This window comes from Manis javanica, chromosome 14, assembly GCF_040802235.1.
Source record: "Manis javanica isolate MJ-LG chromosome 14, MJ_LKY, whole genome shotgun sequence".
NCBI lineage: Eukaryota > Metazoa > Chordata > Mammalia > Pholidota > Manidae > Manis > Manis javanica.
In genome coordinates this window covers 74,710,074-74,726,765 of record NC_133169.1, presented here as the reverse complement: position 1 = coordinate 74,726,765, position 16,692 = coordinate 74,710,074, and the positions used below count along the sequence as shown (strand labels likewise).

Genomic DNA, 16,692 nt, shown 5'->3' with positions numbered 1-16,692 from the left:
AGATACTACATGGCAACTCACGTCTACTGAATAGAAGGGCATGAGTATATATATATGGGTAAATATAGAGAGTATATAAAATTTTCCTTTCTTCTCTTAACTAATTATTAGACACATGAAAATATACCCAACATCATTAGTCTTTAAGAAAATGCAAATTTAAAACCACAGTAAGATACCACTATGCATCTATTGGAATGGCTATAATCACAGAAACTGAAGGGAGATTCTGCCACCAGAAATGTTCAAGTTTCTACATAAATATCTGGCAATCTCAGATCCTCACATTTTTGTCAATCTGATGAGTATGCAAAATGCTATCTCATTTATGTTTGTTACCTGATGTTCCATTGGTTCATCAGAGAAATTTATTACTGATAGAAAATTTTATTTTTCTTAGAGCTGACACTGTTTTGTGATAGTGTTTACATATTTAAATGGTCATTCCAACTTAGTGCAATTAAAAATTAAAATTTTAAGTTTGTAAATATTTGTCTTTCAAGGAATGTTCTAGCTTTGCCATTAATTATGACAATATCTGTTAAAAAGTGTTTAGCTTTTTCATCACAAACTCATCTGGTTTTCAGGATTCTATTAATTAAAAAGAAAAGTACTTTGAAGTTTCATGCTTGAAAACATTTGGCACTTATGACAAAGGGAAATACTAAAGGTTTTAAACTACTTAGAACTGTCTTTCTATACACACCTCAAAAGAATTAATGATTTCATCCTCTGCTCAAAGAACTTTATTTATACATTATTTGTTTTACTCAGCCTCATGTTAGTTTGTCGCTCCTTCATTAAGTTAGTCTTTTAAGGCTGGGATTGTCATAATATAATATCTTCAAGTATAAAACATGTCATTAAGGTACAAAACATTAAAGCACCCTAGAAGTTGTTCCTTTGTGCCCCCTTCCAGTGTTACCCCTTCAAGGGTAAACACTATCCTGACATGTAACAACAAAGATTTGAATTTTATGTAAGTAAAGTTATACACTATGTGGTGTTCTACTTCTGGCTTCTTTCGCACATTACATTTATGTGATTCATCCATAATATATGGATGCTAAATATAGCTACAGTTCCTATATTCTCATTGATGTATAGTATTTCATTGTATGACCATACTACAGTTTATTCATTCTACTGTTCATGGGCATCTGGGCAGTTTCTTTACTGGGGCTCTCATCAATAGTATTGCTATGAATATTACTGTCCATGTCTTGTGGTGAACATATATCCACATTTCATTTAGGTATATGCCTACAAATGGTATTTCTGGGTTACATGGTACTTACATATTCAATTTTAGTACATAATGACAAACAGTTTCCCAAAGTGGACTACCAGAGCCTAATTTCTGCATTTATCATTCATTCATTCATTCCCTAATTTTAAAAAACGTGTTAAGTAAAAATGTCTTGAGGTACTACACATCAAGCTGGTGAAATGGCCAGCACCAATTCCCACATCTCCACAGCACTCATTCCTTCCTACCTTCATTGTGCTCAATACCTATGGTGCTCTAGGCCTTATTCTACATTTGGAGACCATCAGATTAATAAGACAAAATCTTTACCCTCATGGTACTTACATTGTAATGGGGAGACAAACAATAAAATATAGGTAATAATAAGAAAAACAGACATCCTAACAAAAAGTGGAGAGTGCTTTAAAACAATGAAGTGGAATAAGGAGAAAAATGTGGTGGTGGGAAGCAGGGTCCAATTTTAGATGATCCACATGGGGTCACCTACCATAAGGGAAGTGGAAACTGATGTTTCAGATCTAAGGCTGCTCAATGGGACAAATGGATTAAGAAGTTTAAACAGTTCAGTTGTTGGCCAGAAATTCATAATAAACTTATAGAAATCTCGTTAATGAATTTTGCACAATACACAATCATACCCTCCCCCACAAAACTCAATCTTAGGCACCTGGTAGCTGATAGTCTGAATGCCTGACTTAAAGATAGTTCAGCAACGAGTTAATAATATCATTAAACAATTTTCAGAACTGAGAATGATGAAATTTTATCCAACTTTGTTTCTAAATTATCTTTTTACTTTCAGATACCACTACATAGCTGACGTATGTGAACTAACAGAGGAGACAAAAGAATCAGTGGAGATGGAATTCACTTCACATTTAGAGAATCAAGAAACACTGAGAATAATAGGGAGCAAAAATATAACAGGGAGTATCAAGAAAACAAAAGTAAAAACCAAAAAGATGCTAAAAAATGTCTGAACCATATTAAAAGTCCTCAAGCTCTCTTATTAACTTTGATGTGAAAGTGGTATAAGTTACTTTCTTAAAAGAAACCACTGTGACCTTATTTTTTGCTTCTTTTTATTTTACTACAAATCACAACACACATGCATGTATATGAATGTGTGTACAAATATATACATGAATACATATATATATGTGTATGTATATTTTTAACAAATCATGTAACTAGCATTTGCTTTACAGACTTTTTTCAACAAATCATGTTAATGGAAAGAAATACTAGAAAAATTACCTAATGGAACAGAATGCTGGAATATTTTTCTCCAGGTAAGGAATAGTTACTCTACTCCTTTTAGATGCCAGCAAAAATTCAGTAACACCAGATGCTACTATAGGTACTATGGTTAATTAAGATTTAATGTACTTTCCTGCCTCAACAATTAAATGGGAGGGGCTGCAGGGAATTGTCTCATATTGCTAGAAAAATCATTATGGTCAGAAAAGTAAAAATAAGTTTCCATGAATTCTGTTTTCCTTCCTTTGTTGGAAGAACATTTGCACTTAGGAAGAAGTTCCCACACACCTTTCATTTGGAATTTAAATGTATGCCATAGATTTTAGTGCTTTCAGAGGAAGTAGGTTTTGGACACACCAGATATATGACCATCTAGAAAATCGAAGTTTGACAGAATAAAAAGAAGAGCTGCTGGAGCTTGAGAGCCATTTGATTACCGTCTGATTTAGCAGCATCTAACAGAGATGGGAAGTTGTATCATGCACCTTTAGCTACTAAACTCACAAAACAAACAGAAGGTTTACCATGGGAGGCAGAAAGGGATCAAACTATATCCTCTAGCTACTCTTCCAGGAAAACAGCATGTGTTGTCTAAAATTGCTATGGGAACATGGGCGGGCGCTCACAAGGAATATCAAGGTCTAGTTGAACGTCTTCTTTAATATACTAAGACCTCCATAGTAAATAAAAAGTGTAGGTACACACATCCATTATAAGTGAGATCAAATATTAACATGAAAATGGCATACAACAGTGTTAAATTTTGCAGCTTAATTATGCTGAATTATTATTAAACATGTAAGGACTTTCACTGCATGATGCTTTTGTTTGCATATTACAATTGATTTTAACATATTTTGTAAACTCAAATGAATGCAAGGGAAGACAGATTTGTGCTCCACTTCTTCTTCTGCCTATAATATAGAGAAAGAGGGTTACATTATTAGACATTTTCTTCTCAAAAATGGCAGGTGTTCCTCTAACTATTCAGGACAATCAGGAACCAGATCCAAAGGGAAAATTAATACAGAAGGTATAGAGAAGACGGGGGGAAGAGAAAACACCTCAATGAACGTGATGAGATCAGAAACAATAACTGAGCCTCACTCAGTTTGCGGTATGAACCATCCATATTGCTTTTCAGAAAAGTGGAATAAATTTAGTGCAGAAGAAAGATAATTTGATTGAGAGTGCGAATATTTAGGTCCTAGTTGCATCTCTGTCACTTACAGGCTGTGTAACTTTGGGTAAATCAAAAACCTTCCTAGCATTTGCTTTATAGACTTAAAGCCAAACAGCAACTTCTTATTCTCTTCATTTAATGCAGCAGTGTAGGCAGGGTGTCAGTTTATAACATTAAATTCATTCCCACAGGAACCAACTGCTGTCAATACAGTATTAGGAACTCTTTATAGTATCAGTCAAAGGTAAGAGATTGGCTTCACCTACTAAGGAGAGAGAACCAAAGTGTACTTGAAAGTTAAACTTCTTCAAGGTGCCCTCTTCTCTCTACAGCTGTGACTAATATTAAAGTCTTTCTCTTTAAGAGTAGCAATGGACATTTCTGAGGATAATTTGACTTAGGGCTATAATGTTTAAAAAAAAGCTAATAAAACTGTGTGTGGGTGTGTGTGTATATGTGCTAGAAAAAAATTATCAGAATAACCGAGACTAGGTGTGTAACACAGAAGAGGAGGGGAGAGGAGAGGTTGGAAAGGGGTGCGGAGAAGAGGGGAGAAGGGACACAACTCTCTTTACATCTTTTGTTGTCAAGCCTTCCATGAAATAGCACAAGGAAAGCGTGCATGATCCTGGCTCTGGGCCAGACCGACTGAGAATCAGTGCTCAGTACTTCAGTTCTACTACTATCTCAATGCACAACCCAGGCAAGTCACATTATCTCTCTGTGCTTCTGTGTCAGAACTGGATTCCACTCAAAGGGTAATTGGCTATTTCCATGGGGGCATGTATGGTAATTTATACCTTGCTGTGCTTTTAGAAAGGGAGAAAAAGTAGCAGAGTTCTTCCACAAATTTTCTACTTCTATTAAAAAAAACTGTCCTCAACTCTACTTATAATTTTTATTGGCAAGAAAGATAAAAAATAAACTGATTGGATGAACTACAATGACATTTTAGAAAGTAAAAAATGTTTCGTAAAGCATTAATTTCATATGAAATCTGCAAAGCCCATTACTATCAAGTGAATGGGAGATGAACGAAATGACTTGTATGGTCTCTTTATGATCATGAACTGTACTACATGAAAGGTGAAAGACAACCCCATATTAAAAAATACCAGATGTGTCTACTGCAGGAAATATAAATAAGGATAGATACCTATTTAGCAGAAACAATTATCCTTTCTTGATTATATGCTTCTGTTATAAATTACTGACAATCTGAAAGGGGAAAACAATTATTATCAAGATGTTATTTTTGTACATACTGAAAGACAGGAATACAGGTATCACATTGCTTCTAAGCTTTATTTAGAAAATCATCTGTCACACTAAAACAATATCTATTGTTTCATGGGTTTTGTTTAGTGTCTTCTTGATAAATCTGAAAAGTAATATGCTATCCTTTACATATGAAGATAAAAAGCCATTATTTAGAATATACTATATTAGCTGTTTCCAATAATTATATTAGATTATGGCAATCATAATACATCATACACACATGCTTAGTATTTCTGTGACTGATTATAGCATGAGGGATGTTTGAATATAAGCATGCCATGTACCATCTATAGCCATAGTAAACTTTCCTCCTTAGAACTAAGCAAATAATAATAGCAACTCCACATCTCCGACTCCTTCATATCATGTGATAATTACTCACATTAACCAAAGCAGGCATGGGAACATTAACGTATTTGCCTATTAAGTTTTTTTATACTACAAAATCATTACAGTTCTGTGTGTCTAAAGTTATTCATACATAAACTTACTCTTATTGATAACAGCTCAAAGTGGTAAATAATGTTTGCAAACGTGTAAGTACAATTACTCTAAATTCTCTGAATATCAAGTCTTTAAAAATATTAATCTGTACTGGGTATTACTGATGAAACAAGGGACAACAGACTCACTTGGTCACCCACTATGTGGCTGTGTACATTTATCCTGGCATATCTGTGTCACTTTCATTGAGCTCAGTTTTCATAATAACTAACAGTCTTGCATTCTGAGGAATACCACACTTGCTCATATTGAGTCCACCCACCACTGTAAAAGACCACAAGTTAAGACAGGATTTTTAACATGAAATGTTAAAAAGCAGAATTCAAAAAACAAAATGCTAGAAATTTCATTTGTAGCTTAATTAGGTTCCAAGTTAATCGGTCCCCAAAGAAAGCCACATGATTATGATATAAGTTCTTAGAGCAGTCAGCAGCCTCTGCAAATACATTTTATTTTGTTAAAATATACTTTAATTCTAGCATTTCATTAAACAGAATCTGACCCTCACTTGATTGCCTGCACCACATGAAAGGAACAAATAGATATAATTAAAAAAAAACACAGCAGGTAAAATCAAATTCCACTAAAGAATGAGTTATAAAAATGGATTTCTTCAATTTGAAGAAAATTTTCTCCATAGAACCAATGTTAGAAACAGCAGTTAGACTTCCAGACTCACTGGTAAAACCTGATGTGAGCCTTAATATGGCTGAACTACAGAACCATTTTGGGCCCTTAATCCTAGGTAGTTGGGGACCATTTGGGAACAGGGGTGGCAAGGGACAGTGTTTATCATTACTGTTAATGAGGCAATAATAACTATCACTTGCTGAGCACCCACCATGTACTAGACATTGTGATAAATCTTTACATATTTTACTTCACTTAATTTTCATAGCCACTCTATGACACAGGTAATTTTCATCTTACAGTTTAAAAAAAAAGTCAGGTTTTGAAAAATTAAGTGACTTGCCAGAGGTCACAGCTGAGAAGTGGCGAAGTCATGTCCAGGTCCATATGATTTCCAAAGTCCATGCTGTCTACCACTTCACTACATGGCCAAGTTTTAAAATACCTATTTTCCTTACCACAGCCCAAATCTCTAGTCCTTCAATACAAGTGATCCCAGCTATAGATCAGAAGAAACCTTTCTGATCTAGTTTACACTGGATATAAGTAAGTAAATCCTACTAGAAATAGTATTCTCATTTTTTAAAAAGGAGGTAACCTAACTAAATTCAAGAATGGTATATTGGATAGTGAAACAAAGGCAAGCGGAACTTGTAGTGGGAAGCAGATGTCTACTGAAGAGGACATCTACACTTCTCTGACATCTTTTCTGTTTGGAAAGTTCACTACCACTCAGTGTGATACCGACAGAGCTGGCAATCCGTGGCCTTCCTTCCCCAAACCCTGGTGGCCAGGAGATCAAGCAGGGCCAATATGCTTTTATTATTATCCTGGAGATTTTTAATTGTCACTGGGGAAACAGAAGTCACTCACACCTGAAATCTAGATTTCTAAGAATGATATACCTCTATAGACACATGCAGTCCGTGGAAAGCACATGCCAGAGAAAAAAGCCAACACAGAGGAAAGCAAAGTTGAAGGCTTCAGATACAAAGCTGTGGTGATACGACCTGAACCCTTGGATCCTGCCATGAATGAGGCTAGAAACTCACCTCATTTCATAGCTGCTACGTGAGCCAGTAAATTGTGACTAAGTTAATTTGTGTTAGGTCTCCGACTCTAGCACCCAGAAGGATCCTAACAAACATCCTGACAGTTCACTCATGAGGTCATCTTCCCTCAGGAATGATTTCATTAGTTCTTGTCTTTATCCATTTCAATACCCAAGGATGCAGTAAGCAAGAAAGCAAATGAAGAACATCAATTCCAATCGCACAACAAGGATGACTAGTGAAGTGCAAACACACAGGGAAGAATGAGGTTGTGGCAGCCAAAGGTAGTATTAATAAATGTATCCTCCTACCTAAAACATCTACACGCACACATCTGGAAATGACATGATTCTCATCAATAAGCTCATATTTTCAGTCATGATCTTTGATAGAAAACCATGTTATAAATGTCAAAACTGCAGGAAGTTATGTAGGTAGGCAACAATAGAGTGTAAAATGTAGAAAAATGCTTATTACAAATCAAATATAATCCAGCAAATGTAACATGTTGGTTTAATTTGACTTTTTAAAATATACATTTTATAGGACTTTACTCTTTTTAGTGTTTGTTTCCTAGTGTGTGTTTTACAGATTTAGATCATAGAAAGTAAAAGTACAGCTATCTCAAAATTTCAAAGAAGTTTAAATGTTCATGCTCATCTCTTTCTAAATTAGTACTCTATCTTCAAGTATTAGTTGCTTTTTCTTGTTCATGTTTCAGGTACAAAACTTATAAATAACTAAAACATAAATAAAAAGTTAATTCTAAAAATGTGGTACTAATATATCATGATGCCAATTCAAGATGAATTAGCATTTACATTCCAGAGAAACTAGGACTCTTGGTTGCCAGTGACAGAAAACCTAACCCAAACTGGCATAAGCAGAAAGGTAATGTATTGGCTCCCAGGATTAAAAGTGTAGGAGTAGGGATCACTTCAGGCATTGCTGGGTTTAGCCGTCAAACTGTATCATCAGGACGCAGTTTCTTTCTGTCCAACCTCAGTTCTACTTCTTGATACACTGGCCTCCTCCTCAAGCTCCATGAGATGTGTGAAGCTGTGGGGTAAATGGAAGTTTCCACCCAGATTTCCTGCCTGGCCTTGATAGTGGTGTGTGGCTAATGGCCTGTTTGCATGTTATGGAAAGCTCACCATGGCAGAACCTCCAGTCGATCTGAGGCAAGGGGGTGGGATGGAAAGAAAATAGCCATTCTGTCCTCCCCTCCATTCCTGGTGTGTAATAGGTTAGGTGCCCCCAGTCGCCAGGGACCTGCCCAAGGAGTGCCTCCCAGAATGGGCAGGCAGGGGAAGCGTGGTGCCATGGCTGCAGGGTACAGGTGGAGTGGGCTTGGTGCAGAGTCCGGCGAGCAGAGGCCAGAGAGCACTGTGGGAGAGGGAGACTGAGTGGACAGAAATAAGAGCCCTTCTACCAGACTCTCACCAGTGTCATCCTTCGGTCTCATGGATTCAGAAGGAACTTGCTCCAGGCAGGGCCTCCCCCTTCTTTCTGGAGCCACACTTTGACAAGAATCAGTAGGATCCGGTAAACCCAAACACTGTCCTCACGGGTGTGATGTTTCAGCGGACTGCCCCTACAGATAGATGGTGGGGAAATTCCCTGGGAGCCCCCCTACAGACAGTGGGAAGATACCCAGGGACCTCTCCCACCATAGGTAATGGGGAGATACCCACCACTATGGATGGTGGAGATTTGGCCCTGGGTGATCTGCCTCCTAGAGGAGTGGGCCCCTCCCCAGAAATGGGGAAGGGTGGGGACACCAGAGGCAGTGGAGTTGGCCTTCCACAAAATAGGGGATTCCTTGGGAGAACTGAGTGCCCATGTGGTGGCAGGAACTGTGGGTTGGATGTTTCTCGCAGCATTGGAAAGGGTTACCAAGGAGAGAGAAGTGGTTTGGAGAGAAGTGGCAAAACAGGAATTGCGAACTGTGGGATGCTCTAAAGAAGGAAAGAATCTCTCAAACATTGAGATTGCACTGCTGAGGGCCATATTAGTGGCACAGGAAGGGGCAGAAAACAATGCAGGCTGCAAGAAGCCATGGGGGAGGCGAAGGAAAGGGTGGTGCCTTCAGCTCCAGGAATGGTGGATGAGACATGAGAAGAGGAGGAGCCAGGGAAGGATGAGGGGGCGGGGCCCAGGACAGAACTACTGCCTTTGCCACAGTCAGAAGCACTAGTCCCTCCTGTATTGAAAGCCTGCCCAGTTGTAGTGAAGAAAATAGACACAGCAACCGCAGGTTCCTCAGGGAGAGGAGTAGCCCCCTCCCCAGGGTGTGGAGCACTCCAAGCTCCGCCCCTACACCCAGGCCAAGCTGGTGGATTTGAGCACCAGGCTTCAGCAGAAGCCCTCTGAACCTCTGCTCACATGGCTTTTACATCTTTGGGATTTAGGAGTAGATGGCATTGTTCTATCTGGGTCTGAAATGGGTAAACTGGCTTCCCTTACAGGACTCACCCTCTCCAGCAGACATTATAAAACACTCAACAGACCCTGGGGAATCATGCACTTATGGACTGGCTGACCACAGCACTACACACTGTATGGCTTCATGAGGGTAACTTACCATACTTTCATACTAGCTGGCAGATATATGCAGAGCTCCAGCAGGTTTTACAGGAGTTGAGCATGAAAAATATCATCTACAATATGGACTACCAAGGCCCCAATGAGTAGCTCACCATGGGGATGAGAAATCTGGTGCTCCATACAGCTCCCCCATCCTTCCTTGGGTCCCTAGTGACTATTCTTGCCCCTTATTTAGGGCAACCCATAAGTGAGGTTACTCGTACTATAGCAGATCTGGGAGAGGTTGAGACAATGGGGCATGTAAGCAGACATGATCTGCTGAGAGAAGAGGTCTAAAGGGCTTGGTGAAGGTCTTGAGGAGCCAGATGTGGGTTGATTTGATAAAGGGCAGTGAAATGTGATGGACAGCCCATAAGAATCAGTTAAAGACAGAGCAGCAGTTCCAGCCAGAGGTCTAAGAAATGGAAGTCAGAGGCAAAGTCCCATGCCCAGCCCATGTATCTGCAGGCCTTCCTGTGGGAGCACATGCAGAACCTGCCTGGACCCTTGCTGGATGACTGATTATTAGGTATTACAGTTTGACTGATGAGAGGGTCAAAGCACCTGCCTTGGGGGACTGACTGGGGCCTCTTGCACCAGAGGCCACATATTGAGTAATTTAATAAATTACTAGTCCTCAGTGAAATGTGTAGTTTGTTGTGGCTCTGGTGGACACAGGAGCCAAATGCTCCCTGATTTATTGAGACCTTGAATGGTTTCCTGGGACCCCCACTGTTATGAATGGTTGCAGGAGTGGGGCTGTCAGAGTGAAACAAGCCTAAATCCCCTTCGGAATAGGGAATCTAATATTGTGTATGATGTTATGAGCATAGAAAATCTAATATTGTGTATGATGTTATGTTCACCTCTGATTCTCTTACAGATAACTGTGGCATTATTTCAAAAGGTTTTGGATCTTGTAGGCTACTATAAAGTGTTTATCCTGCACTTGGTACAAATTCTGAGGCCTTTGTGCCTCTTGGCACGCAAGGGCTTCAGGTGGGGGCTAGGATACAATATGCACATTTACCTCTGCTGCTGCAAAATAGACAAGCTGGATGTCCATGTGACTAAGGCCTATGGCAGCAGCTTGCAGGCCATTTCCCTTGGCATCCCCAGGGAATGATGAAGCAAATGACTTGGTCCAGCGCAAAAGACAGTGTGGGCTATAGCCCTTCTGTGCGGTCAGCCTCTAACATTTGGAGGTCAGTAGGGCCTCGGAGGAGTGCATTGTGTAACTGAGTCTTTCAGTAACCTGCAGACTATGTGGCCTTGGACATCTTGACACATGAACCATCAATGGCTGGCCCTTGGGGCCAAGGCCTGGAAGTTGGCCTCCTGCGTGTTTCTAGACTAACAGCAGAGTGGCCTCCAAAGATCACAGTAGTGTATCCAAAACAGCCAGAAGAGCACCTCACAGGGGGAGTTATGTTTTGACATTATGGCCAGTGCATGTGCCTCCCATAGCCCTACGCAGCAACCCATCTGTAACTCCCACAGGGAGAGGGGTGAAGGTCTGGTATGCTAGACCAGGATGGACCCCATTCCTGCCACTGTTTTATCACAGAACCACTCTTGCATGCATCCTACCTGACGGACAGGATTTGCCTATGTTGGTGTCATTAAAACATGTACCTTATCACCCTTAAGGTTATTCTCTTCTACAGCCTTTGTGGATTGGGCATGCCCCCTAGCCACAGCTGCTGCTTACTGAGTATGCCTGGAGCCCCCTGCCAGTTCAGCTGCTGGCCTCCCATGGAAGGTGTGAACTGTGAACTTAATCTGAGTAGGACTTTGAACCCAGCTGGATCCTCAGGTTTGAGGATTGTTATGATTTTACTGTCCTTATCATAATTCGTTGTTACTGTATGTTATTAGTATGGTTATACAGTACAGTGCTCCAGCTTTCTTGTACAAGGGCCACTGCAGAAGACTTGGAGTACGTAGACTGTGAGGTGAGAATTCTGGAGGGGTGCTTTGTGTGATAAGAATCCCACCTGGCCTTGACAGTGGTGTGCAGATAAGGGCCTGTTTGCATATTAATGGGAACTTTACCAAGGCAGAGCCTCCGGTGGAAAGGGGTGGGATGGAGAGAAAATGGCTATTATACACCGTTCCTGGTATATAATAGGGCAGGTACCCACCAGTCACCCAGGGACCCACCCATGGAGTTCTTCCTGGAAGAGGTGGGCAGGGGAAGCATGCATGTGCTGTGACCACAGGGGACAGACAGAGCAAGCTTGGTAGCAGAGCTGAGCAAGACGGAGCCAGAGAGCACCATGGAAAAGGGAGACTGAGCCATGAGGAATAAAAACCCTTTCCCCAACCTCTCACCTGTGTCGTCCTTCTTTCTCATTGGATTCATGGAGAACTTGCCCTGAGCAGGGGACTGCCTTCCTCCCAGAACCACAGAAGCTGTAGTACTTGAAGCTGCTACAGCCACCTTTCAATGTACAATGATATGTTCTTGTCCAAACTTACCAATCGATGTGTCTTAAGGAGGCACAATGTGCTGACTGCTTAGATGTAGGTCACACACATCATCCGGGAGTGGGCTGGTGGATCTGGCTTGACCCTGAGAGCAGGCCAGGGATAGATGCCACCCAGGAAAGCCAAAGGGATATTTTTCAAAATACAAGGAATATACTCCCAATATAAATTACATGTTTTCATAATAATAAAAATTATGTGAACAAACAATAATACCTACAATAAATGCTTTAAATTATATGGTATGCTGAAAATTATATGCCTTGAAATTTTAAAATCCTTGAAAATAGTATTCTTCACTAGATCTTCATTGCTGTTTCTGATACCACTACTTAAATAATTAAAACTTGTATTTTCCCCCTTTCATTTCCCTTTTACAATGTTAAGTGAAAATCAGCATTTTGGCAGCTGTTGCTATAAAAAGTAGACTATATTTGCAAACAGAGAGTATGACCAATTTTTGCCAACAATAATTGTACCAGTCAAAGTTCTTGGCTGCAAAGAGCAGAAACGATCTCTGTAAACTCAAGCAGAACAGGACACAAAAATGATGAAGTTGACAAAACACTCAGGAAACAAGCTGGAACTAGAGAGCAATAGGAAGTCGGAAGGACAACGAAAATCACGCTGAAGGAAAAGTCAGCTTAGAAGCCTCCGCTGAGATGCGAGCACCACCCCAACGGCTGGTGGCTGTGCGTCCACACAGTGGGGCTGGGACCGCAAGCCCACAGAATAAATAAACCCTGACATACAATGAGCTCCTAATAAATGAAACCGTTCTTCTCATAAAAGCATGGTTTAAGTAATTATGTGGCAAGTATTGTCTTCACCATGATACAGGTATTATTCACTGAAAAGAAATACAACAGAGATATTTCCAAAATCACAAAATTATTGGTAGAAAGCAGGCAAAAATTGATTACTCAAATCAACTCTTTTGAGCAAATTTAAGAAGATAAAGTATAAGATTTAAGAGGAAAATTTGGCTTACAGTATACAATTGTTGTTTTGATTAAAGTATAAGTACTTGGAAGCCAGCAATTTTATTTATAAAAAAGTTTTTGTTTTTAAAAAAAGACAGCATTTAATTACTAAAATGTTTTCTCAACTCGGTTAAATACAAACTACATTCACTTCTACATTTCTGTAGTGAGTTTGACTTAGAATATGCTAGGAATATATTTACATGTAAATATTAATACATAAACTAACAAAAAGATCATTTAATCTACATTATAGTGGTAGCCCAAATTCTGTTAACTCTTCATCATGTAGGTTGATGTGGATTTTTTCCCATCAATAAAGCTGCAAATTATGTAGTTTACTTTTAAACATAAAATATCTTCAGAATTCTACTCTAACACTAATTTACTAAACCATACAGTATGGTAGCAATCTTTGTACATATGTGCAACATTGGATTATATTTAAATGTGCATACTATTATTTTATGTATGGGAATTCTATAAAATTAATTCTACAGAATGAATACTGTCACTTGTAGCTTCTCCTTTATATATTCATTAATTTATCTTATAATTTTAGCCATAATTTTAATTGTCAAATAGTTCTTAATTATAAAGGTTTTGTAGCATTTTATTTACTAGAGCATTAGTTGCTGAGAAAAGCCTAAGATATTTAGTTAGAAAACAGCATTTCTGACGTCTCCTTTGTATTTATGTATTCCTACACTGCTTTAAAGTAAAAAAAAGAAAATATAGATGATTTATCTATATTTTCATTTTTTATTTAGGGGTGTATGTTGAATAGTATTTAATAAATATGTCATTTAATTAAGTGTTATCAGAAACAAAATACAAAACTTCATAATAAAAAACTTAGAGATTATTATACATTTCTAGTTTTTTAAAAAACCAAATAGAGGACAATAGGAGAAAGCATATATGCTGTGTACCTACTAGGCACTATTGACTACACTGCTTAATAACTCTAGTAGAGGAACTAATAGTTTTAACTCCAGTTAAAACTTGTCACATTGCCAAGGAAAAAAGCTCTCTTAACGTTAAATATTGTCTACTGAGCTACAGAGTGATACAAGTGTTCATTTACTCAGTCACTTCAACAAATATTTCTTGAGCTCCTTACAACTATCAGGGCCTATGACCAATGAGATCCCTACTCTCTAGAGGACAACATTACAAAATGGGAAGAAAAACACTAAATCAATTTTTACAAATGTGCCAAGTGCTAAAGTGGGGGAACTAAGTCAGGTCAGGTCAGGTAGGGGAAATCTCTCTCTGGCGATGACATCTGATAACTGATCAGTAAGTGGGGGAGTTGAGGAAGTCAAGGGAGTACTTTCCAGGTAGAAGAAACACATCCTATAAAAACCCAGAGGCAGGAGAATAGTAAGCGTACTGATGAAACGAAGTAAGTGGGCCTGACCAGAAAGGAAGAGTAGAATGGCATGAATAGAAGGCTAGGGATATGAGATTCTCACTAGGTAATGAGAAGGCTGCTCAAAATTATTAAGCAGGGAAGTAAAACAAATTTATAAAAGCAGCTTGTTTATAGAGGAAGAAACTGTACTGGAGAAGGCCCAAGACCGTGAGAACTGACAACTTGTTTAAAAAGTTTGTCGGGTGAGAGGGGGCTGTACCTCAAACGACAGACACTCATTGGTTACTTTCACTTGACGCTTGGATTCATTTGAGCAGGTTTCAACGTTGATGGAAAGAGGCCAATAGGAGGTTATTAAAGATAGAGGAGAGAGAGGCACTCAGATAACTGGACAAGATGGAACCCAGAGCTCAGGAAATTACAGGCAACTCATCACCGCAGTATGCTGTTTTCCAACAATACCTGCTGGCACAGTGAAGTCAGACAGATTCCCTCAGTCAGAGTTCTTGCTGGTGGAGTACAGGGAAGCCTCATGGGGAAAGACTTTGAGGACAGTGAAAGGAGAGCGAAGTGACGAATCAGAGACTATGATGATAAAGAAGAAAATGAAAATAGGAAGGGCCAACTAAGGAGACCTTAATGAAGGGAAATAAATAGGAGGAAGTAATCAGAGAGATGTCTGAATGTATTATTTCAAAGTTGGTGAACGTCTGATGATGGCTCAGAATCTGGCTCTGCATGGGTGGAGATCAGTGCTAGAGTGAAGGAGGTCAAGGAGCTTTTCCACCAGGAGTACTGTCTTTGCCTGGGACCCTTGACCTTTGGTGATACTTTGCTGGCTGAGGACTCTACCAAGACAGCCTGGAATACTCCTCCCTCCTCCCTGCACCACACAATCCCACCAACTTTAAAAGGCCAAGTAGAAAGCAGAGTGGGACCTGAGAGAGGGAAGTCAAGGAACAGAGTGCTTGAGCCTGCTTTTAGTTGTTTATACTTTTTTCAAAGACACAGACCCTTTTGTTCAGTCAGTATCTCCCATGGAAACACAAAAGTAAAACTAGAAAGTTTTTTTTTAAAAAACCTGTTAAACCCCCATTGCTCATCCTCCCCCTCCCTATATCCTTTTATCTAGCAGCCACATAGGACCTCAGAGCACAAATTGACCTTTTATTCAAAGTGAACAAAAAAGTAAACATTCTACACCTCAAAAGACACATCCTTGTTGGGATTACTGTGGATCACTTACGCTGAGACAATAGACATTTATGGGCACAGAGCTCTAGCAAATCATGAAGAAACTTTTTTACATCCCTCTTTCTATACTTAGCAGTGGGATCGATTCAACTCTGAATGTGCCAGAAGTTTCATTTGGCATTTTGTATATGCAATTGCATTCTCTCAAAGTTCTTGTCAGGAAATCATAAATTTCCATTTTGCAAAACAGGAGGCTGAGGTCCAGAGGTCAAGAAACTTGCTCACATTTACAAAGCTAGTAAGTAAAAGGGTCAGGATTCAAAGCATCTATTCCCAAAGCCCCAAAGTTCATTATGCCACATTGCCTCTAAGTTCAGAAACATTACACTGTTCCTCTATTACCATTTATATCTAAATTCTCTGGCTGAAAGCGCATTAAGTGTTTTCTCATATATAACATTAAAAACAGCTCAACCCTTGAGAATTATAACAGTTTTACAGTAATAATAGTAATAGTGCACAACATGGTGGCTCTAGCAGATCTCTGTTCAATCTGTTGTCTTTTTTTTTTTGGTAAATAATGGTTCCACCAATGCTAGAGTAAAAGCTGATGCTGCTTTTTGACTGCTCATTATGTCCTAATTCTACATCCACATGCCTGATGAGGTTCTAGCCTAGGAGTTAGTATAAACCAATATTATTAACACAGAAAGACTGGCTAGAAATGAAACTGCAATTGCTTAAATGTGTCCACATGAAAGTAACAGAAGTCATGGAAATAAATATTTGAGAAAACAATCACTGAATAACAAGATCATGAGAAAAAGGAGCCCAAGTCAATTCAAATTTTTCTAGAGTAAAGTCTATTTTAATCGAGAGCT

At 39.1% G+C, this 16,692-nt stretch overlaps 1 protein-coding gene across 4 annotated transcripts in view; it reads right to left on the bottom strand.

The window, feature by feature from the left end:
• COMMD10 (COMM domain containing 10) overlaps positions 1 to 16,692 on the bottom strand; it is a 157,016-nt gene that overhangs the window by 58,233 nt on the left and 82,091 nt on the right. Inside the window, exon 6 of one of the 4 annotated variants that reach the window (XM_073221887.1) lies at positions 12,246 to 12,341. The exons of the other annotated variants lie outside the window; for them this stretch is intronic. Coding sequence (XP_073077988.1) covers positions 12,261 to 12,341 — 81 coding nt within the window. The 3' untranslated portion in view covers positions 12,246 to 12,260. Of the gene's footprint in view, positions 1 to 12,245; positions 12,342 to 16,692 lie in introns of those variants that run through there. 4 annotated transcript variants of the gene reach the window in all.